Below are 23,145 nucleotides of genomic sequence, written 5' to 3'. Positions count from 1 at the left end.
GAGTGGGAATATTGCAATCAACCTTAATCAGTATCATATGTGGAAAATATGTTCAGTTCAATCTATCATGAATTTAGTATCCTTGTAATAAATCTAATGATCATTAATTTTTTTTCCTTTGAGGTCAAATATTAAATTCACATACTTAGATTAATGATAGTCATCAGATATAGAGTGAGAATATTGCAATCAACCTTAATAAGTATCATATGGGGAAAATATGTTCAGTTTAATCTATAATGAATGTAGTATCCTTGAGATAAATCTAATGATCATTAATTTTTTTTCATGTGAGGTCAAATATTAAATTCACATACTTAGATTAATGATAGTAATCAAATATAGAGTGGGAGTATTGCAATCAACCTTAATCAGTATCATATAGGGAAAATATGTTCATTTCAATCTATCATGAATGTAGTATCCTTGTGATAAATCTAATGATCATTAATTTTTTTTCTTGTGAGGTCAAATATTAAATTCACATACTTAGATTAATGATAGTCATCAGATATAGAGTGAGAGTAAATACTCACACTCTATTTTCATTGACCGAAAACCATCAATGTCGAGTAGGGATGTAAAATGAATCAAGCCACTTGTGAGATGTTCGAAGTTTGATTCGATAAAAGCTTGTTTGAGATTGTTTAATGAAACTCTTTAAGATAAACAAACCAAATTCAAGCTTTACAATATTTGGTTTGTGAACAGATTCGTTAGCAACCTTATGATTCAGTTCTTAGATGAAAAATAATAGTTTTGATACTGTATATATAGATTAAAAATATATTAAATTTATTTGTTAGAATAAAATTACAAATTTTAATAAGAATATTACATTTTTTTTAAAATATAATATTCTATTTTTTAAAAATTTTATAATTTATATTTATTAAGTTCATTTTTACTCGATAAAAACTCGTGTGTCTTGAATATATTTGTTAAATAAAGATAAAGCTCGGTTCGATAAACGATTTAAAATCAAATATTCGAAAGTTCGGCTCGACTTAACTCAACTTTATAACATCCCTAAATTTCCGAGATTTTAGTGAAAAAATCCATAATCATTTTAAAATAATGCTCTGCAAGGAAAAAAATGATATATCATTTTTCTTAAATTGCCCATTCAATTAGATTAGGTATGGGCACCTAAATTCTTGAGGTGTCCTACCCAAGTTTATAGTATAACATATGAGTATTTATATTTTTTTTAGAGTTACTAATTATGTGTTTATATTTGTGAGCATAGTATTTTTTTATGTTCTTCTGTATTTGTATTCAAACGGTTATTATTATAAATTGACATTGTGTTTAACAAAGTTAAAAATATGAAAAACAAATAATTTATAAAAATAAAAATGATTAGAAAAAAGATTGAATTGATGTTCAAATAGGAGAAGTTTAATAACATGTTGTAAATTGAATAAAAATGTATTGTTTTATCTTAAATATAATGAAAGATCTACTTTATAAATAAGTTATTATAAATTCGAAAATAAAGTATTCGTATTTTGGTATTAGTTGTAAGGGTGTTACATTTAATGATATTTTTGACGCCAATGAATTTATGAATGTGGTAACTTTAACTTAAATATAAGTTGTAATATGAGCTATTAAACAATCAATAGGAGCACAAAAAATTTTAGGGTAATAAAAGAAATTTGAAAAACTGTTAATGTAGCTAGACATAATTTCAATATGTTTAACTTTCTTTTTTAGAATTTAGTTGATGGATTTATGACTAAAAAAAAAAGTCTCTCTATTTTCTGAATACTATGGCCTTTTATGAAAAACCCCAAAGCCCCTTATCGGATTTGAACTGATGACTTACGCCTTACCATGGCGTTACTCTACCACTGTGTTAAAAGGGCTTATTTGATTAAATTCCTCAACGGGTCGCTATGTAGATAAAATATCTATATGCACATATATATTATATACATAATATGCACTAGACTCATAGTGGCTAGTGGCTTATTTTTAATAATAAAATGGATTTGCCTAGCAATTCTAGGGTAAATTTTTTTAAGACTGACCCTAATTTATTTTATTGAAATGATTCCTATCAAAGCAAAATTGACTTGATTGATACATAACATGAATAGTTACCAATTCCACATAAAATAAATTTCAAGATATTTAATTGAATCGTGTGATGAAGAGATTCTACTTGTCCCCTTGAACTAAATTTTTATAGAAGATTTTCAATAACTTGGTGATCTCGCTTAATCGATTTATTTTACTAGATTTATTGGTTGTTACTTTCCTGGCTTAGTGTGATAAGGATATCTCATTTTAACAATGAATCAAAACAAAAAAAAAATAGAACTGACCGCTCCCATTTCTTTTCTGACGGACCAATCATTCTCTGAAAAACTCCTATCCCTAGTATTCTTTTATCCCTAATATTCTTTAATATGAACGACGAATCAATAAATTCGATACAATTCTCTGAAAAACGCAAAGATTCCTCAGATCTAATCATACCATACCATTATATTGACAATTTAAAAAAACTGATCATACTATGATCATAGTATGAGGGCGGTTGAGCAAGTTAGCCCCCATCGTCTAGTGGTTTAGGACACCTCTCTTTCACGGAGGCAGCGGGGATTCGAATTCCCCTGGGGGTAGGGTACTACGAAAGGAAGTTGATCATGGATTACCAATAAGCCTAAAATTGATTCTTCCTGGTCGATGCCCGAGTGGTTAATGGGGACGGACTGTAAATTCGTTGGCAACATGTCTACGCTGGTTCAAATCCAGCTCGGCCCAATAATTCACCAATCTACCATAAGATGGTATAACCCATCTTGTGCTTCAGAAATACCGCATACGAAGCTAAAAAAGAAGAAAATCTTCTGCTAGATCCTTTCCTGGGATTGTAGTTCAATTGGTCAGAGCACCGCCCTGTCAAGGCGGAAGCTGCGGGTTCAAGCCCCGCCAGTCCCGACGGATCCAATATCCAATAAATATATCTATTCATTTCACCCTTTCATAGAACATAGTAAAGGGTGTCGGGGGGCATAATTTCATTTCCAAGCAAAAAGGAGTATTTCTTTCTTTTTTCTTTCCTATGTTTTCCATTTCGCGTTTATTGTTTGTTTAGATTTGTAACTATGTGACTAATCGAAGTGGAAAGGCAATCTAATAATCCTTCATCAGAGGATTATCCAGCTACACGCCTCAAACTCGTATAAAGATTCTTCCTCTAGGGCCTCCTTTCACCTTTTGTTAGCGACCCTTATTTATAAGGGGTTCCAGCAGTGCCAGTTCAAGCCTTACCTTTTTCTGCTGACAATTTAACAGCCGACATCCTAGGAGGTTTCCAGTCGTCATCAGAGCCACTAAAATTGGTAAGGAACCCTTGAGACAATTTTTAATCAGCATCATATAGACCTCCTTCCTAACAAAAACCTTATGACAATGCCTTTTCCTTCCTCCATTATCTTCAGAGCAGCACCTGCATTGAATAAATTTTGAATTATCAAATCTCATGAACCAAGGTGACGTGGACTCATTTATCCAGTGATCTATGCCAGAAAAAGATCCATATTTTAGGCCATATGATATGACTCACCAGTAGGCATCCGGGCCTTACGGATTACATCTCTGTTGTTCTTGTGTCCAAAAGTTGTAACAATCCCTATCATAGCCAAAAGCCTTTTCTTTGCATTATTTCGGCTGTTTTCTGAGAGATGCTTAGGCACAAATCCTCTCTGCCTAGCTTTCTCCAGCTCTGCATCGAGAACATCTAATATCTTATGCTTTTCCCTGACAAACAAATCTATTTTACTGATGCAAATTTATCCATATAAACATGCAGTAAACATATAAAATGAAATTACTTGCACGAAATTATTTTTACCGTATCGTCCACAGAGGCGGAAGATCTGTCCGCGCGAGAGGGTCCAAGGGACCTCTACAAAGAAACCGCGGAACGACACCAAAATAAGTCATTCCGGGTTACCGAGCAACACTTTCCAACACCCTTAGAAATATAGCTACAAAAGGGGAAAAACACATGAAGAACAGCATAATCTAAGCCGAAGAGAACCAAGGGGGTCAATATAGCTGAAAGAAGGGAAAAAACATGAAGAACAACATATTCAAAACCAAGGAAAACGCAGGGGATAACACGGTTGTCGACGTTTTCTCCAACACGAACACGATTAATATAGATACAAGAGCGTAGAAACACAAAAGACAGCATAATCAAAGCCGAACAGCATATAATAATCAAGGACAAAGAGAACGAAGGGGATCACGCACCTGTTGACGTTTTCTGGCGCTCGGGCGAGAAGATCGAACGGCAAACGAAAAATTCAAGGAGGAATGAGCACAAGGAGATTGAGAATTGGAAAAAACCGAACAACAAATGCAACAACCAAAGAAAAAGGAAAGCAAAAAGATACCGATGAGAAAGGAGGAAGAGATGGGCAGAATCAACCGACCTCCTAATGACAGCACAAACTATTGATTAGCGGAGAAAGAAACGCACGACGCGTGTTTGGGCTTTTAACCGGCTACCGTACAGAAACTGGCCAAATACAAATTATTGCCGCTTTCATATAAGTAGATTAGCCCGCTAATATTAAAAAATGTAAAATAAAGCTGTCTATGACAAGGTAAAACCAAAAACAAATTGGGCTATGAACTATGATTTAGCAACACAAAAGATAATAAATAAAAGCTCTCTATAACAAAATAATAATAACAAACATGAACAAAAAAACCAACATATATAGCAACAAAGTAAGAGTGATAGAAGATGAACTAATAACTCAGGAATAAAAGATCCAACCTGTACGCAGTGCGAGTAGAAGAAATCGCCATAGGTTTTAAGCTTCTTAATGAAAAAACAGCTACTTCAACGTAGCAAATTCAAATCGAACCTACATATGTCAACAAAATAACAAATTAGTTAAGCTAAGCAATATAACAAGTCAGTAGTGGGCTAGCAAACAAAATAATTTATACCCCGAAATCATAAAGCAATCTGAGCTTGAGTTTTTCAATGTTTCCTAAGCGTATTGTATTTTTTCCTTGTAAAAACAGAGGGAGCCAACCTTTTTCTCTATAAGGAAAATAGAAATAAATAAAATATTTTAAGTGGGTTTGTTCGTTGAATATAATGAAATCAAATCTTGCAAATGAGTAACAAAAAATATACTAAAACCCTTTGACAAGCACAGCAGAAACTATAATTCTTAAATTAAATCAAAGCTACATGGTTTGGCTGCCAGAGCTAAGCGTTAAAACAGATAACCGGGGAAAAAAGCAAGTTATTCCAAAAAAAACCGAGCGAAGAACACCATATTCAAACAAATCCAAGAGAGCTAAGCGTTAAAACAGCCAGGGAAACCCAAAAATCGCAAAGCGTAAGCAAACAATCATAAAAAACAACAACGCTACAAATAATTGGAAATCGAATCCTTTTGGTCAATAACAAATATACTAAAGCCCTTTAATAACCACAACAAAATCGCATATCAAACCCAGCCTAGGTAATTTGGGTGCCGGGGCTAAGCGTTAGATCAGAAACAAAATAGCCGGAAAAATCGTAAAGCAATATATTTAAAAACAGCACACTATAGATAACTGTGGGAAAAAAAGCAAGTTATCCAAAAAAAACCGAGCGAAGAACACCATATTCAAACGAACCCAAGGGAAAAACGCACCTAATTGACACTGTTCGAAGCAAAATCAAAGCATATCGCGCCGTGGGAAAAAATTTTGAACACAGAAAGCCGGGAGATGGACGGTAGCCGAAGAAAAGGTTAATAAAATATTTACGGGTAAAATGAGAACGACACACAAGCAGAACGAAGCATCAAAAAAAACCGAAAGTTAGCCGGTGGTAGAGAAGAAGACTAACAACGGGCAAGGCGGAGGGGGAAAGGCACAACACATAAGCAGAACGATGCACCAAAAAAAAAAACAAAAGGTAACCGGGGTTAGGGAAGCAGACGCACAACGGAGAAGGGGGAGGAGAGAAGAAACTTGGGAAGAAAGGGCGAAAGCAGGGAGGAGCGGAAGAAGACAAAGGAAAAGGGAAAACCGATACAACAACTGCAAGACAAACAACTTGCTCTTGACAGCGAATGACTTTGGTTTGTTGGAAGGCCCAGTATATGACACGTGTTTTTTGAGTGACCGGAGACCGTACAAAAACAGCCCGTTTTACATTTTTCATGCTTTCATATACGTTGATAAAGATATAGGGCTACAAAATCAGACAAGAAATTTGAAAACCCAAGCCCATCGCCACTTACAGTTACAAGCCTTACCCTAAAATCAACTTGTTCCCGCCTCCGCCTCCGGCATCTGCCTTTGTATCCAATCGAGGCTGTCTTCGGAGAGAAAGGGACAGATCTCTGTAAAACAGTAGGCCTGCACCTTCATTCACATCATCTCCAACTTGCGGGGTGAGTTCAAAACTGTTTTTATGTTTCGAAAGCTGAATTTTCGCTGGCCTATATGAATTCTTTTTGTTGTTTAGTTTATTTGGAACTCCAAAGTCTGTGCTTTGTTCAAATGGATCCTTAGTCAAATTGTCGGTCCGGTTTGAACATTCCTACCCGTATATGAATTAGTCGTTTTCCCGGATAGTTTAGTTCGTTGGCGAAATACATGAAATGCTAGCTGAAGTAGCGACTGTACCTGGTCGTCCCATTTGTTCCCACGCCTTGCACCCATGACTGCAAGTGTAAGCTTGTGAGACATGCTCTGATGAAGGGTTAGATGCCACCAGACTACATGGGGTCTTGGCATTTATGATGGGTTGCGCTAGTAGATACTTGTGGTGTTCATGTTTGTTACTGCTCAAGTTAATGTCAAATGGAAATCACTTCAATTGGGCGTTAGATGTCCATGGAATTTTAGTACACATTTATTTGTACTCTTCAAATGCTGTGTTATATAAAACTAATTTTGACATAATGCCAATTGCCAATGAAGTCTGTTCAAATCGTCAAGGCTAAGATTTTAAATTATGACTATTAATTACTGCATTTTATATTTTCATTTATATACTTAATCAATTAATTTATAAAACTAAGCCCCGATGATCCCTTTATACTGATAGACCTCTTGAAAAAATATTTTCACCCCCACTTCTCTTGCTAGTTACATTGAATTTCAGATTTTTGTATGGCTTTTTTTAATTTTGTGTTATAATACGAGATAATCTTTATATTATTTTCCTTGGCTTGATTGAGTTAGGATCATTTCAAAAGTTTGAGTTCATAGGCTCTAGGCGAGCTTAGACCTGAAAATTTCAATCTAGGAGCGATTTTTTTTCTGATATCGAGCTCAATTAGGTTATAACAAAAGCAATGGGCATGCTTTTATGTCAATTGAAAATTTGAAATGATTAAATCAGAACAAAAGCTAGATGAATGCCATGTCAGGGTAACTAAATAAATTTTTTAGTTGGGGCCAGTTTGAGGTGATGGATGAGGGGTGGATTGGCTTCGTAGTCCAAATTCATCCCTTGTTCGTTTTATTTTTTGCTCATGCCCATATAGCCATCCTGATTTTCAGTCCATTCGAAACCTTACAATTTAGCCGAAAAACCCTCGCCTCGACGACCAGATGCAATCGAAAAGTGCACTGCATAAACCCCTTGTTTTCTAACTCTTTTTTTTTATTATTTATTATATTTTGTCTGTAGCTACCTCTTAATTTTTTTTAATTTTATGTGTCAAGGAATATGTGTTTGCTGCGCAAATTCTATGGAAGTTGATGCCCATGTCTTCTGCTTCTACTGCATTGCATTATAATAGGTATTTCTTCTGCAAAGTTATTGTGGAGGGATTTATTAAGTTAGTGAGATGTCAATCATGGCAATAGAGCTCATTCAATATTTGCACAAAATCAATTCATACAGGAACATACTCGTTCCAATAATTTTGCTGTAATGCTTGCAATATGTTTGACAAGTTGCCACAATATTTTGCTGCAGATTGTTGTGTAATTTGGCTTACAAGATACATGTATTTTTTCTTGGTACTACGAATTTTATCATTCACACTAAAATCTAACCAAACACATTACAATTTATCACATTACATTATTTATCTTTTTCTTTCATCTTCTAATCCTTCACTTATCTATCACATGAATCAAGTGGTAGAGAATCATAGAATAGTGTTTTTGCCTCTATTTATTTCCAAAAACCAAATAAATTTTTTAACTGTTAGATTGAAATATTAAAGTATTCATCCTTTTTTTGGAACATCCTTTTCAATCTCATCTTTACAAAAACTTTTTTAATTAAAGAAGTGAAATAAAGCCTGGTAGATCGATTTTTTCAAAGAAATACTCTAGTAAGAAAAATAAAGCCCATAGATTATCTCAGGCAGGTTGAGAAGCTCCCTACGAGAAATAAACAGGTCCAATCCAATCCAATCCAATCCGGTCCATAAAATTGAGTTAGGCTCGGGTAACCTTTGTCCAAATTAGATTTTCCAGTCTAATCTACTTTTCTAAGACCAACTTCTCTCGACTTACCTGCACAAATCCTTGATGATTTCATACATCATATGTAGTCTTAGCTCGTATGTAGTATTGGTTGAATATATCAAGTGGTACAGTGATGAATGGACGTACACCGAATGTTTCTTTGTTTTACATTGTATTTCTCTTGTAAAAGTTCGCAATCATTTGTATTAAAAGCTTTTGGATGATGCTGGTTTTTTAGCTTTATTCAGAAGTTCTAAAATGTGGATGCGTTGTTTGTGCGATAGAAAGTTTCATTAAACCCAATAATAACGAGAATCGTCCGTCTAAAGCTGATTTTAGTCAGAATTATTGACTTATTGTTGCTTTTAAAACGGATTTTGGAAACTCACCCATGATATCTGTGAAATCAGAAAACTAGGAGCATATGGATATAGATAAAACAATCAGGAGTTTACTATACCCCATCCTTTCATCCTTAGTTTGGGAGTTTCACTCCTTTCAAGGATGAATTTTGGTTCAATTTTTAAATTTTTTTATACGACTTAACAATGTCGGCTCAATAAAAAATATATGATCCATTAAAAATTTAATTAAATAAAAGAGATTTTGACTTTTTTAAATTGAAAAAAAGTTGACTCTGTTAGTTAGGTGAGATCATTAATTAGCTCATTGATTAGTTAGCTAGATTTCACTTTTTAAAAAAATATTTTTTAAATGGTCTCGTCTCCAGGTTTCAGCGTTTCATTCTAGCTATTTTTGTGTTCCTCATAGCAAATAAAACAAAATATAATCAAATATCATTTGAAAATTTGAAGATTCGTAAGAGAAGTATGTATATACTCGTAATGCTATTACTATTATCGTAATGTTGTAGCAACTAGATTTGTTTCAGTTTAGGTCTGGTCGTTCTTGGTTAGAATTTTTGTGGGTGGAGTTAGTGTGAGTGTTTACGATCGAGCAAGGTAGTGTGGGTTGAGTGTGCTAAGTGTGTGGATCGAGCAGGTGGGTGGAGTGTGCTCAACGTGTGGGTCGTGTGTGCTAAGATGTCGGTTGAGTGTGCTAAGTGTGTGTGTCGAGCAGGTAGTGTGGGTTGAGTGTGGTGTGGGTCGAGCATGTGAGTGGAGTGTTCTAAGTGTTTGGGTCGTGTGTGCTGAGATATGTTAGTATTGCCACCTGTGATCAAGAGAAGACGTGGAAGAAAAAAAAACAAAACATATTTCCTTCTATTGGAGAATTTGGTAGAAGAAAGAGTTGAATGATATGTAATTTGTTTGAATTTAAAGACAATCGATTTTATTAATGTGTTTGTGTTTTTCTTGACAAAGATTGATTTGTGGTGAATTTTTAAGTTTGGGTCGAGTGGGTCGATTTTGGGTCGAGTAGGTGGTGAGTGGGTTGAGTGGATAGAGATTGTAATGTGTGTGTGGTGGATTTTAAATTTTAAGCCGAGTGGGTGGTGAGTGTGTCGAGTTTGGGGTTTTGTTTAGGGTTTATGGTTTGAGTAGATTTTAGGTCGAGTGGGTCGAGTTGGTGGATTTTGAGTTTTGATAAAATTTTAATATATAATTGATATTTATGATGATGACTTTTAATATAATTAGAATGTATCTTAAGTATATATAAAAAATTTATAGTTATGTAAACATTTTAATATGATTTATTTATTATAATTTAAGTGCGCTGTTAAAAAATTCATAACAATAATGAAACCTAATGCTAAGAATGTATAATTTAGTCGAGCCATGTGAGTTGAATATCCACTCGAATGAATGTTTAATGTATCTAAAATTCATAACAAATTTCATAACAATAGTGGAACCTAAAAAATTCATAACAAATTTCACTCCAACATGTTCACTCGACTGAATGTTTAATATATCTCAATGGGTCGAGCCATATGAGTTGAATGCTTAATATATCTCAATGGGTTGAGCCTCCATGTTTATTTCGTGGGGAAGTAAATATGTAAAAAAAACAAAATTATTATTAATTGTCAAATTTTAAAATTAAGTAGTGTTGTAGTAAAAAATTGGGTGGAGTCAACCCAAACATCAAACCCTCGACGCTCGACCCAGGTGTGTGGGTCGAGCTCTTCACACCTGGGTCGAGCTCGACCCAAGCTCTCCACACCTTTGCATATTTCAAATGATTGAGCCGTAGGTTGAGTGGGTCGAGCATGTTGCATATGTTAGTATTACTTCATGTGATCAAGAGAAGACGTGAAAGAAAAAATAAAACAAATTTCCTTCTATTGGAGAATTTGGTAGAAGATCCGGTTGAATGCTATGTAATTTGTTTGAATTTAAAGAAAACCAATTTTATTAATGTGTTAAGTTTTGTTTTTTTCTTGACAGAGATTTTAATGTGTTTGTGGTGGAGTGGATCGAGTAGATTGAGTTTGGGTGGAGTGAGTTATTGTAATGTGTTTGTGGTGGAGTTTGGGTGGAGTGTGGGTAGAGTGGGTGTAGTTTGGGAAGAATGAGTTATTGTATTGTGTTTGTAGTGGAGTGGGTCGAGTAAGTGGAGTTTGGGAAGAGTTTGGGTTGAGTGGATGGAATTTGGGTTAAATTGAGTTGGTGCATTTTGGGTAGAGTTTGGGTTGAGTGGGTGGAATTTGGGTTGAGTTGGTGCATTTTGGGTGGAGTGGGTCGAGCTCCACCCAAAATGCACCTACTCAACCCAAACTTTACCCAAAATTTACAACTCCACCCAAACTCCACACACTCAACCCAAATTCCACTTACTCGACCCACTCCACCACAAACACAATACAATAATTCATTCTACCCGAACTCCACCCAAACATGCCTCTACCCAAACATCAAGCCTCGACCCGTCACTTGGGTCGAGCTCGACTCAAATGTTAACAACTCGACCCAAGTGGGTCGAGTTTCTTTACAAGCTCGACCCAGTGTGAAGCTTCGACCCAAAATTCGTTGTCCGTGTGCTGTGTCGAAATCGATCTATTTAGGATGGGCAACAGGTCGAACAAGAAATCAACAAATAGATCTACACTCGAAGAACAATGAGTAAAGCTCGACCCAATCAAAAAATTAGTGGTAAAAATCAAAATAATAAGTTGATTGTCTCGTTGAATTTCTTCCGAACCAATATCTATAGATTCATTGTTATAATGTGTACAGTGAGAAACCAAATAAATTTGACAAAAATGGTAATGAGAAAATGATAAAAAGGAACAAGAAAGATTGAAAAGAGATTAGTGAGATGTAAGAAGTAGGTATTTTAAATTTAATTTAATTTTAAGTTTAATTATAAATAAAATTAAAATTTAAATATATTAATCGACAAAATTAGATTTTAAATAAATGTCTTTTTTATTGAATAAACACTTCGAACGCTCCCGATTTTCACATTTTCCCTGACAATGTCCAACTTGGGTCGAGCTCGACCCAAAACCCCAAACTGTTATATATCGAAATTTTGTTATATATCGAAATTTTCATAACTCTCTCAAAATTGAAATATACTATTAAGAAAATTTTGGGTTATAATCAATTAAACTTTTGAAAAAATTTTAATTGGAGGTACATATGTTAACCCAAATTGAAATCAATTAAACTTTACAGCAATGCAACGTTTGAAAAGATATCTCGCAAAAAGATATATAGTATCTAGATCGACCAACTCGACCGAGAAGAGTGGGTCGAACTCTTCAACTCGACCCAGAAGAGTTTGGATCGAGCCCGACCCACTCTTCAGATCTGGGTCGAGCTCGACCCAAGTGTAAGTTGTGAAGAGCTCGATTTTGTGAAGAGCTCTTGGGTCGAGCTTGACCCACCTCGACCCAATTTTTTAAGATTTTAACGTTTTGTTTCGTGTCGTTTCATCGATCCGCGTCGTTCCACGAATAACACGGCGTTTTCTACATAACGACCACCCAAAAAATCAATGTTCACACAACTTCGTCAAGATGGGCCTCGTTCCCGTTCCAGAACAACCGTTCCGATACCGTTTCTGCAAGCCATGATGAGAAATGAGTCGTGAGAATTTTAACTTTTTAATTTAATAAAATTTTAAATTTTATTATATATAAAATTAAAATACACTAATCAAGAAAATAAAATTTTAAATAAATTTAAATAAAAAGTATAAAAGTAAATTATTCTCCGCTCCTTTTTATTGAATAAGCAATTACAACGTTCCCTTTTTCCTGTTTTCCCCCTAATAAAGGCATCCATTTTCAATCTTCCTGCTGCAAGTGCAATGCAGCATCTCTCTCTCTCTCTCTCCCCCCAACACTCTCGAGTTCACTCATGCGCCTACCCCGCTTCACCTACCCCCGCCGCCACCAGTTCTGCCGCTGCCTGTACTCACAGAAATTGTGTTGATGTTTTTCTTCCATGCGCTTCCTACCTACACCCTTATTAATTCATCATTTCACTAGTTGATAAGCTCACAACAATCTTAATCTTATCGTTCTTCTAGGCATCAAATTCTGGCATCGCTCAATCGCGATTTCACCTCTCTTCGTGTTAAAGTAAGTGATCTCTTCCATTTTTGGTATAATCTGCTTAGCTAAATTTAATTTTTGGATGTGAGCTAGCTAACACACCTTCGGAGACATCTATATATGCGTTTTAATTTTGCTCAATTAGCGCCGCCGTCGATTAATTTTGGTGTTTCGCTTTTTAGGGTTGTGATTAGGCTATGGGAAATGTGTTTATCTGTCTACATATGTTTTTATGAATCGTGATTATTGAATTGTTGGATTAATTAAAATTATTTGGGGGATTTAGTTAAATAGATTCTTTATTTTTAGTTGTGCTTATTTGAATGTTCAAAGGATGAGGATGTCGTACCTGTTATCCAGGCAAAGAACAGTGAAAGTGGATTAAGTTGGAATGTTGTGGTACCTGATGATTTTTCATGAGGTCTTGTATTTAAACTTTGGTTATATGTTTTTTCAAAGCAGATCCAAGAGATCTNTTTTTTTTTTTTTTTTTTTTTTTTCTGTCTGTATCTACCTTTGTTTTACATTGTATTTCTCTTGTAAAAGTTCGCAATCATTTGTATTAAAAGCTTTTGGATTATGTTAGTTTTGTTAGCTTTATTCAGGAGTTCTAAAATGTTGATGCATTGTTTGTGCGATAGAAAGTTTCATTAAACCCAATAATAACGAGAATCGTCTGTCTAAAGCTGATTTTAGTTAGAATTATTGACTTATTGTTGCTTTTAAAACGGATTTGGGAAACTCACCCATGATATCCGTGAAATCAGAAAACTGGGAGCATATGCATATAGATAAAACAATCAGGAGTTTACTATACCCCATCCTTTCAACCTTAGTTTGGGAGTTTCACTCCTTTCAAGGATGAATTTTGGTTCAATTTTTAAATTTTTTTATACGACTTAACAATGTCCTAATCTCACCTCTCTCCTTTTGTTTTCTCATATGGAGCAGGGTGGATTAGTTGCTTAATCAAGGAAGTTTGGTATTGCGATCTGGATTTTGGAGCCAACAATAATGGCTTCAACAGGGCAACCGTCTCCTTCTTCAAAGAGATCTGCGACCAATGATGGGGATGAGCTCATTATCACACCTTTGGGAGCAGGCAGCGAAGTGGGGCGCTCCTGTGTTTACATGACTTACAAGGGGAAAAATATTATGGTATGTCGAATTTAGATTTACTGCCACATTTAATAAGCAAGACATGGCAACCCTAATAAGATGATTGGATTTTGTGAATTATTGACAAGCTCCATTCATTTTTATGTTAGTTCGACTGTGGCATTCATCCGGCTGTCTCAGGCATGGCTGCGTTGCCTTATTTTGATGAAATAGATCCTTCAAAGATTGACGTTCTTCTTGTTACTCAGTATGTCTTACTTTTACTTATTGTTCATTTCTGCCCTTTATTTAGCACATGTGTTAGTTTTGTTGCCTCTTCTTTTTGTTTTGTCTTAGTGGCATTGATCACTGTACTACTTGTATGTTGCTTTATCAAACCTTTCCTCCCGTTAGACACTGCGATGAGGAAAACCGCTGTTGCTTAGCTGGACTACTTTGATAGGATGCATTATCCTGAAAAGAGTCATTAATTACCAGTCAGTAAAAATTTGTTTGCTTTTAGTGGGTTCTTTTTTTGGGAGGAGGGTGGACTGATCTACTAATTTTGTTGCTTCCTGCCACATTAGTATCTTTGATGGATTTGATTGGAAAGTTTAAGTGAAAAGTTAGAAAAGTTGTTGATGTTGTTCCATGCTACTAATGAGGCAATTAAGAGTTGCTAGCGAACTGAATCAATAGTTTTCTAGGCCTGGAGTTTGATATTAATTCTTGTGTTCAATTTAGAGACTTAAAATTGATAGCCTATTTGAGTGTTGAAAATTGAAAGAATTTGGTTTAACCCTTCAGCTATTGTCGGAATGCACATGAATGAGAATGTGATATAATGCACGAGTGAAAAATAACATAGGAGCTTATAGAATCAAATAAACAGATAAATATCAGGCATGCACGGAAATACCACGCAAGAATTATCAGGCGTGCACAGAAATACTACGCAAGATACTATTGATCACGTGCTAACTTGTGGGTAACAAGAGTGATAATGCCTCTGAGAATCATCAGGCTTAAAGTTGGTATATTTGATCTGAGATTCTGAAAGGTGACAAAATGTTGAAATGCTTACTAAACCTTTTTTTTTCCAAGTCTTGTGAAACTATAGTTATTTTTTAACAATTCAAACTATAGTTTAATATTTGCAGTCTGTAGTATCCTACATTTAGGTCCCTCAATATTGTTACTTATGGTGCTTTTTGCATGCAGTTTTCACTTGGACCATGCTGCTTCTCTCCCGTATTTTCTGGAGAAGGTTGGTTGCTTTGATCATGATCTTAAAATAGCACAATTAACACGTTTCTGTTTTGTAGGCTCATAGTTCTTTCCTTTTCATGTTAGACCACTTTCAAGGGCCGAGTTTTCATGACACATGCAACTAAGGCCATTTACAAGTTGCTTTTGACCGATTATGTTAAAGTTAGCAAGGTTTCGGTTGAAGATATGCTGTATGACGAACAAGACATTATCCGTTCAATGGATAAAATTGAGGTTTGCTGATATTTTAACATTTTGATGTCTCTCTTACTTGGCATGTACTATAGGTTAGAAGATGATTATGTACAAGTTGTAAATTGATCTTTTTTAATGAGTTTATCCCCCACTTAAATTGTGAGAATCAACAAGGTGATGGCAGATGGTTTGTTAATGTGTCATGTATCTTTATTCTTTCCCTTTTTTTTGTGCTTGGAATGGGAAATTGCATCCATTCTTGTGGATATGTAATTAGTTCAGTGCTGCAAATCGCCTGTGCTTTGAGATATTCCTGGAGTTTGAAGCACCATAATAAACTCGATCCAGGAGCCTCACTCTGATCACAGAGTAATATGGCATTAATTTTTATTCATATGTAACCTAAATTGCAAATGCATGTCACGCTCTTTCTGTTTGTGCAGTAAACTTTTTTCCAAACACTGAGAAATAACATAGGTGTTTGGGATGGAGTTGTGTAGTGTAGTAAATGACACTGAAGTGGCAATCTGTATTTTTGTTTAGCGGATACCACGTGAGTTCTGAAACTGAATGCTCCCTATGACATTCGAAGTATTTAAGTACATGGGGAAGAGTCTGGTGATAATGCATTACCCATGTGTCTTATTCTGCTCTGGTGGTGCACTGTGTGATATAAAATAGTCTATCATCGATTTCATATGTTGTGCTTTTTCTTACTGTAAATGAATCGGTAAAAAACTGTTGTTTTTTGAAAAGTGTGTACTAACCAGATATTACTGCCTACTGCCTAAATTGATCAGCGAGTTGTTGAATAAGCAAATAGGCTGTTTTGTTACCATGTCTCTCAGGGTCAAGATTCAAGAAAGTCAAAATGTAAGTGTCACCTGCCTGATATTTACTTGCTCTCCAGGTTATAGACTTTCATCAAACTCTGGAGGTTAATGGTGTCCGCTTTTGGTGTTATACTGCTGGTCATGTGCTTGGTGCTGCCATGTTTATGGTTGACATTGCTGGTGTTCGAGTACTCTACACTGGTGACTATTCCCGAGAAGAAGACCGACACCTTCGTGCTGCTGAGCTCCCACAATTCTCACCTGATGTTTGCATTATTGAATCGACTTATGGTGTTCAAAATCACCAACCTCGTCATATACGAGAAAAGCTTTTTACTGATGTCATTCACTCTACAGTTTCTCAAGGTGGCCGAGTTCTGATCCCTGCTTTTGCCCTTGGCCGTGCACAAGAACTACTACTGATCCTTGACGAGTACTGGTCAAGCCATCCTGAACTCCACAATGTCCCTATATATTATGCTTCTCCTCTTGCAAAAAGATGCATGGCCGTTTATCAAACCTACATTAATGCGATGAATGAGAGAATCCGCAACCAGTTCGCCAGTTCAAATCCATTTGATTTCAAACACATTTCTCCATTAAAAAGTCTTGATGAATTTCGCGATGTTGGCCCAGCCGTGGTGATGGCTACCCCTGGTGGGCTTCAAAGTGGGTTGTCGAGACAGCTGTTTGACAGATGGTGCTCAGACAAGAGAAATGCTTGTGTTATACCTGGGTATGTTGTCGAAGGGACGTTGGCAAAAACCATTATTAACGAACCTAAAGAAGTTACCCTAGCAAGCGGTTTGACGGCCGCTCTGAACATGCAAGTCCACTATATTTCCTTCTCGGCTCATGCAGATTATAACCAAACGAGCACATTTCTGAAAGAGCTTATGCCTCCTAACATCATCCTGGTTCACGGTGAGGCAAATGAGATGGGACGTCTCAAACAGAAGCTCCTCTCCGTGTTTGCCGACGGAAACACAAAAATCATAACCCCAAAGAACTGTCAGTCTGTGGAAATGCACTTCAACTCCCAGAAAATGGCAAAAACTATAGGAAAGTTAGCCGAAGAAACACCTGCCGTTGGTGGAATCGTTTCCGGTTTGCTTGTCAAAAAGGGCTTCACTTATCAGATCATGGCACCCGAAGATCTCCACATCTTCTCCCAACTATCTACCGGTAACATACTTCAGAGGATCACAATCCCTTATTCCGGTGCCTTTGGTGTTATAAAATACAGGCTCAAAAAGATTTATGAAAGTGTAGAATCCTCGTCAGATGAAGAATCTGGGGTTCCAACTTTTCGAGTGCACGACAGAGTAACAGTCAAGCAAGAATCAGATAATCACGTTTCACTGCACTGGACAGCAGATCCCGTCAGTGATATGGTCTCAGACTCCATTGTTGCTCTGGTTCTAAATGCTAGTCGGGAATTGCCTAAGGTGGTGGTCGAGTCCGAACAAGAACCAAGCGAAGATGAAAGAACCAAGAAAGCGGACAAAATCATTCATGCACTCCTTGTATCTTTATTCGGAAATGTGAAATATGAGAGCGACGGGAGACTGGTGATTGATGTCGATGGGAATTTGGCACGTCTCAACAAACAAAACGGTGAAGTCGAGAGTGAGAACGAAGGCCTTAAAGAACGGGTTAAGACTGCATTTAGACGAATCACGACCGCGGTGAAACCAATCCCTCTTCAAGGATCCTAGTACCTCACTCTTTCGGAGCTTCTCGATGAATATTCTTACCTGTCGTTCTTAGTTGTAACGTTAGTACGATCGAAGCTTGCGCCTTGCCTTGCATGGTACGTTGGAGATTAAAATGTCCGGAATAAAATACTTGTTTTAGCAGTTATTTTCTGAAAAAGCCTAAATGAATACGCTGATTTGTGGGAAATTGTTTGATTAGGAATTATATCATTCGGAATTATTTGTCGTATAAATTTCGAGTATATTTATTTTATATATTATAATTGATTTTGGCACTCAAATATTACAGAAAATACGCTTGAGTGTGAATGTCCACAATCAAATTTTACTTCTTTTTATCACAATTTAGTCAATATTTATTAAAATATTCGTATGACAATCTCAATGGGATTAAGAAACTATATCATTAAACATGTTGTTTTATGGATAGGATATGTCACAAATAATCTACGTAAATGATAACAATTTCGATACAACTAACAATATCATTGAGAAATCAAACAAACAATATCCTATGATAGGAGTCACAAGGGAATACGAACAGAATCGAGTCGAATATCACTAAAATATTGAAGTTTTGGTTCCGAAAAAATTCGAATATGTTTACGAGCTATTCGAAAATGAATACTCTAAATATATTTATATTTTGTAATAAAGTTCACCAAAGATTCAAGAACTCTCGAACAATATAATTTAAGCTCGAATTCTATTAGAATTAGTCGGAAAACATATATATTTTATTCGAATTCGATAATTTCGAATACAAATCAAATATTTTTTTTGATGCGACTGAAAAAGCTAACAAACAGGCAAAACCATTCATTTTTCCATCCAAACAATAATGGCATCCATCCTCAATCTTCCTGCTGCAAGTGCAATGCCCTCAGAAAATGAAGAAAGAGGCAGGAGCAATCAACCAATCGCTATTTATTTTTAATCAAACTCACGGACCCGATCAATTCACTCTCTCTCTCTCTCTCTCTCTCTCTCTCTCTCTGCAACACTCTCAAGTTCACTCACGCGTCTACCCCGCTTCACCTAATCCCGCCGCCACCAGTTCTGCCGCCGCCTGGACTCACAGAAATTGTGTTGATGTTTTTCTTCCATCCGCTTCCTACCTACACCTTTATTAATTCATCATTTCACTAATTGATTAGCTCACAACAATCTTAATCTTATCGTTCTTCTAGGCGTCAAATTCTGGCCGCGCTCAATCACGATTTCACCTCTCTTCGTATCAAAGTAAGTGATCTCTTCCATTTTTGGTATAATCTGCTTAGCTCAAGCGTGGAAATTTAATTTTTGGATGTGAGCTAGCCAACACACCTTCGGAAACATCTATATATGCGTTGTAATTTTTCTCAATTAGTGCCGCCGTCGTTTAATTTTGGTGTTTCGCTTTTTAGGGTTGTGATTAGGCTATGGGAAATGTGTTTATCTGTCTACATATGTTTTTATGAATCGTGATTATTGAATTGTTGGATTAATTAAAATTATCTGGGGGATTTAGTTAAATAGATTCTTTTTTTTTTTAGTTGTACTTATTTGAATGTTCAAAGGATGAGGATGTCGTACCTGTTATCCAGGCAATGAACAGTGAAAGTGGATTAAATTGAAATGTCGTGGTACCTGATGATTTTTCATGAGGTCTTGTATTTAAACTTCGGTTATATGTTTTTTCAAAGTAGATCCAAGAGATTCTAACCTTGCTTTAATTTGATGTGTGTCCATTGGATTCTTGGATCTGAGAAATTAATGAGAATTACGACGGAAGCATCTACACTTCGTTTGTTTAGGACATGAAAGTTCTGTTTGGCTTCAAAAGCTGTGTTTTTGCCACCTAGGAGTCGATGACATTTGTTCAAGCCAGTTTTCTCATACTGCTTTAAAAATTTATGCGTGTTTTCAAATTGAGAATATTTTGTTATCAACGCCATAGCATCTGGAAGTTGTCCCATGCATGATCTGTGGCTACAATGGTTGATCACAAGGATTAATGTAAGTTGTAACTAAGACACCCAAAATCTCATGGTTATTCATCTTCTTTTAAATTTAGAAATGAAGAGGGCAGCAAACTGCAGTGCTGTAGTTCAAGTGCAGGATAATTGGCCCATCAGGAAATTACTCACACTCTCTGACGTTGACATCACTCATCCTTTCCTCACTTTGTCCCGGCAACAAGTAGAAACTCATATTGTGGCATGCATGACACCTCAACAGCAGGAACTTTTGAGAGCAGAAAGCCAAGTAAGTTTTGATGCTCAGGATGATGATGCTGGTGAAATGTATGTGATGAAATTGAAATGGCGTGGAAGCTACTATAATCTCATTGGAAAGTGGGGAAAAGTAGTCCGTGGAAAGGGACTTGATGTTGGGCAGGAAATTAAACTACGGTGGTTTAATGGTTGCTTACACTTCTCAGTTCCGCAACAGCAGGTAACAGCTGTAGTAGTGCCACCAACCCGAATGGTTGCAGCACCCTTGTCGCAGGACTACTGGCCTATCAAAAAGGTTCTGACATCTTCGGATGTTGATCCTAATCATCCTTTTCTCCCATTGCCTCGTAGATCTGTGGAAGATCATATTCTTGTGCATTGGCTTCCACAAGAAAGGGAAAGACTGCGAAAAGAAGAGCAAGTGTCCATAAATGCTCGAGATTATGATACAGGTGATATTCACGGGATGAAGTTGAAATGGCGAGGGATTTACTACAATCTCATTGGGAAATGGGGGAATATTGTAAGACATAAAGGACTTGGTGTTGGTCAAGAAATCAGAATACGATGGACAAATAATTGCCTATACTTCTCAGTTCCGGAGGAGCGTTATGCCCCAACATCATCTGGACATGATAATTGGCCTATTAAAAAGGGACTAACGTTGTCTGATGTGGACACTAATCACCCATTCCTTACATTGCCAGGAAAAGCAGTGGAAGACCATATTCTCTTCTACTGGACACACCAAGCTCGGGAACAGTTGAGGAACGAGCATCAAGTTGGTATCAATGCTCGAGATGATGATACAGGTGAGTCTTATGTGATGAAGTTGAAATGGCGTGGAAGTTACTATAGCCTGATCGGTAAATGGGGTAAAATCATCAGAGAAAAGAGGCTCCAAGTAGGGAGAGAGATCAGGGTATGCTGGGACAATGGATGCTTAATATTTTCAGTTCCTCAATGACGGGTTCCTTTTATGCAGACATATGGTAGAAATTCTTCTGTTTATTAACGTTTTTTTTTTTTAATCTTCATCAAGTACAAATATTATGATGGTTTCCTGATAGAACTTAGAATGATTTTCCGGGCTGCAAATGACCAGTACAAGAGTTATTTAAGGAAATTACAATTTGAGAAAGGCACTGAATCAAGTCGTTCAAATAAGACCAGTACAACAGTTTTTATGAAATTTACAAATTGAGAAAGGTAACACTGAATCAAGTCATTCATGGGATTTTGAATTGTATTTCACTACTCTCAACTTCATTTGTTTTTTTTTATTTTTCCTGATTATTATTTTCCTTTTCATATAAATTATAATTATCAATCATGCAAAACTATTTATTCCATGTAATTCGAAATAATGTATGGTTTTAACTCTAAAATTACCAAGATAACGGGCTGACCATTTTTTCCTGAAACACCGAGGTATATCGCTTCCCTAACACAACAAGTTACGTTTGCTCATGCAGGTCCTTATTCTCAGATAAAAGAGTATAACTCGAACTTCTAGTATCATTGTGCTGAAACTATGGTGGATTCTTCCAATCACGTGGTTTCATCTTTTGATAAAATTGATCTAGAATTTCTGAAACCATTTTCTACATCGTATAGTTAGATACTCAGGTCGTTTAGAATCCAGAATGACCAGCAGTAAATGGTGTTGTTGCTATACAAGTTCCTACCAAAAGGATCACTTTCTAACAGCTGAGCTTCTTGGTCTTTTACCACATCTCATGATCCTTCATATGGTCATTCCAGCATTTGTGAAGATTTATAGCTTCCAGTGTTATCATGCTTCTTTCAGCTATTTGAAAACCTGGCACAGTGGCTCTAATAAAGTTTGACTTGAGCTCCTTTACTTGGAGTATCTATTGTCATAAAGGAACTCTTAGGATTGTTGGTCCTGCAAATAGCCATTGCAGGAGGTTGCAAGAATGGTTGAAATCTCAGTCATCAACCTTGGAAAAAATTATACAAAGATTGGCTCTAGATCAGATGTACATAGTAATATGGCTCTTCTCGATTCTTTTATCATAATATGGTACTGATCTCATGAACTGATACTTCTAGGTGGCTAGCATCTCCTGCCGATCACTTGTGGTCTTTGGATGAAACTCGAGCCTGTTCCACAACCAGGCAGCCCATTTTCCTTGATGGCAACAGTGACGATCTGACTGAAAGCTTATTCATGTAAATCTGCTTCATTTGCACAGAAGACCAAATCCCATGAACTTAAAACATGTCTTGAAGCTTTCAGTTTATCTGAACATGTCTTGAAGCTTTCAGTTTATCTGTTCCCCTGCGCGTAAAATGTGATGACGCTGTCTGCATCTCTGCAAACGCTGAATTGAGTCTAAGAAAGTAAAGGAGATCATTGAGTACTATGAAAGAAAGATCGGAATTTTAGGGATATACCTTATTTGTTTCAGACTCAAGATTTTAAGGGTTGGTTATGTACTAATAGAAGCTACAATTCGTTTTGGAAGAAATGTGTTTTTAATTTATAATATCATTTACTTTCTATTTCTCTGCATACAATCTTAACTTTTTTTTATCATTTATATTATGTTTGTGGAAGCTTGATTTGTTTGAATTCATTCAAATTGACTAATTGAGTCAAAAACTTGTGGTTGGTACGCTTATTCGTCCCCTGTGTTTGGTTTTGCGAGTGGTGATTAATTATTTGTTTCTAAGACCCAATTTTTGTTGTATTTCTTTCATTTTAAAATATTAATAGATGGAGTAGGCGAGTAGTATGGTCAGTGCAAGATGCACGGGTAAATAGATTAAAGGCAAATGGGTTGTGGGTGTAACGAGTGACTTTTCAATATACATGGTCATTTCACTGTTAAAATGACATTAATTTAGTAGAT

General features: G+C 36.1%; 4 protein-coding genes and 1 non-coding gene across 16 annotated transcripts; 4 read left to right on the top strand and 1 right to left on the bottom strand.

Annotated features, from left to right (window-relative positions):
- Positions 1 to 2,025: 2,025 nt before the first annotated feature.
- On the top strand, positions 2,026 to 2,852 carry LOC140956723 (uncharacterized). The gene is given in 1 exon segment (XM_073413579.1): positions 2,026 to 2,852. A coding segment is annotated over 1 exon segment (96 nt). The 5' UTR covers positions 2,026 to 2,538; the 3' UTR covers positions 2,635 to 2,852.
- Positions 2,853 to 2,878: 26 nt separating this feature from the next.
- On the top strand, positions 2,879 to 2,952 carry TRNAD-GUC (transfer RNA aspartic acid (anticodon GUC)). The gene has a single exon. It is a non-coding gene; the product is annotated as a tRNA-Asp (tRNA).
- A 419-nt stretch (positions 2,953 to 3,371) lies between these two features.
- On the bottom strand, positions 3,372 to 6,020 carry LOC140957780 (hydroxyproline O-galactosyltransferase HPGT1-like). 4 transcript variants are annotated; one of them, XM_073415165.1, is made up of 4 exons: positions 5,682 to 6,020; positions 3,869 to 4,895; positions 3,581 to 3,774; positions 3,372 to 3,463 (listed from the first exon to the last, which is right to left on the bottom strand). In XM_073415165.1, the coding sequence occupies exons 2-4, from the start codon at positions 3,958 to 3,960 to the stop codon at positions 3,390 to 3,392; spliced, it is 360 nt and encodes a 119-aa protein (XP_073271266.1). In that variant the 5' UTR covers positions 3,961 to 4,895; positions 5,682 to 6,020; the 3' UTR covers positions 3,372 to 3,389. The 4 variants fall into 4 exon arrangements, with proteins under 4 accessions (XP_073271266.1, XP_073271265.1, XP_073271267.1 ...); XM_073415164.1 differs by lacking the exon at positions 5,682 to 6,020 and having other exon boundaries at positions 3,869 to 4,004; positions 4,273 to 5,582; XM_073415166.1 differs by lacking the exon at positions 5,682 to 6,020 and adding an exon at positions 4,981 to 5,582.
- Positions 6,021 to 6,226: 206 nt separating this feature from the next.
- On the top strand, positions 6,227 to 18,283 carry LOC140957077 (cleavage and polyadenylation specificity factor subunit 3-I). Of its 6 annotated transcripts, none has more exons than XM_073414166.1 (7): positions 6,248 to 6,428; positions 7,711 to 7,787; positions 13,889 to 14,095; positions 14,206 to 14,303; positions 15,257 to 15,302; positions 15,389 to 15,538; positions 16,410 to 18,283. In XM_073414166.1, exons 3-7 carry the CDS (start codon positions 13,952 to 13,954, stop codon positions 18,048 to 18,050), a joined length of 2,079 nt encoding a protein of 692 aa, XP_073270267.1. In that variant the 5' UTR covers positions 6,248 to 6,428; positions 7,711 to 7,787; positions 13,889 to 13,951; the 3' UTR covers positions 18,051 to 18,283. The 6 variants fall into 6 exon arrangements, with proteins under 6 accessions (XP_073270265.1, XP_073270267.1, XP_073270263.1 ...); XM_073414165.1 differs by lacking the exons at positions 6,248 to 6,428; positions 7,711 to 7,787 and adding exons at positions 12,714 to 12,810; positions 12,913 to 12,964; XM_073414167.1 differs by lacking the exons at positions 6,248 to 6,428; positions 7,711 to 7,787 and adding exons at positions 12,717 to 12,810; positions 12,913 to 12,964 and having other exon boundaries at positions 13,943 to 14,095.
- A 578-nt stretch (positions 18,284 to 18,861) lies between these two features.
- Positions 18,862 to 22,669, top strand: LOC140957078 (uncharacterized). Of its 4 annotated transcripts, none has more exons than XR_012171579.1 (3): positions 18,862 to 19,292; positions 20,107 to 21,475; positions 21,742 to 22,669. XR_012171579.1 is itself a non-coding variant. In XM_073414169.1 (3 exons), exon 2 carries the CDS (start codon positions 20,109 to 20,111, stop codon positions 21,231 to 21,233), a length of 1,125 nt encoding a protein of 374 aa, XP_073270270.1. In that variant the 5' UTR covers positions 18,862 to 19,292; positions 20,107 to 20,108; the 3' UTR covers positions 21,234 to 21,258; positions 22,343 to 22,669. The 4 variants fall into 4 exon arrangements, 3 of the variants coding, with proteins under 3 accessions (XP_073270270.1, XP_073270271.1, XP_073270269.1); XM_073414169.1 differs by having other exon boundaries at positions 20,107 to 21,258; positions 22,343 to 22,669; XM_073414170.1 differs by having other exon boundaries at positions 20,107 to 21,258.
- Positions 22,670 to 23,145: the final 476 nt, after the last annotated feature.

This window comes from Primulina huaijiensis, chromosome 14 (assembly GCF_012295235.1).
Source record: "Primulina huaijiensis isolate GDHJ02 chromosome 14, ASM1229523v2, whole genome shotgun sequence".
Lineage (NCBI taxonomy): Eukaryota > Viridiplantae > Streptophyta > Magnoliopsida > Lamiales > Gesneriaceae > Primulina > Primulina huaijiensis.
The sequence above is the reverse complement of the archived record's forward strand: the minus strand, read 5'-3'. Positions and strand labels throughout refer to the sequence as shown.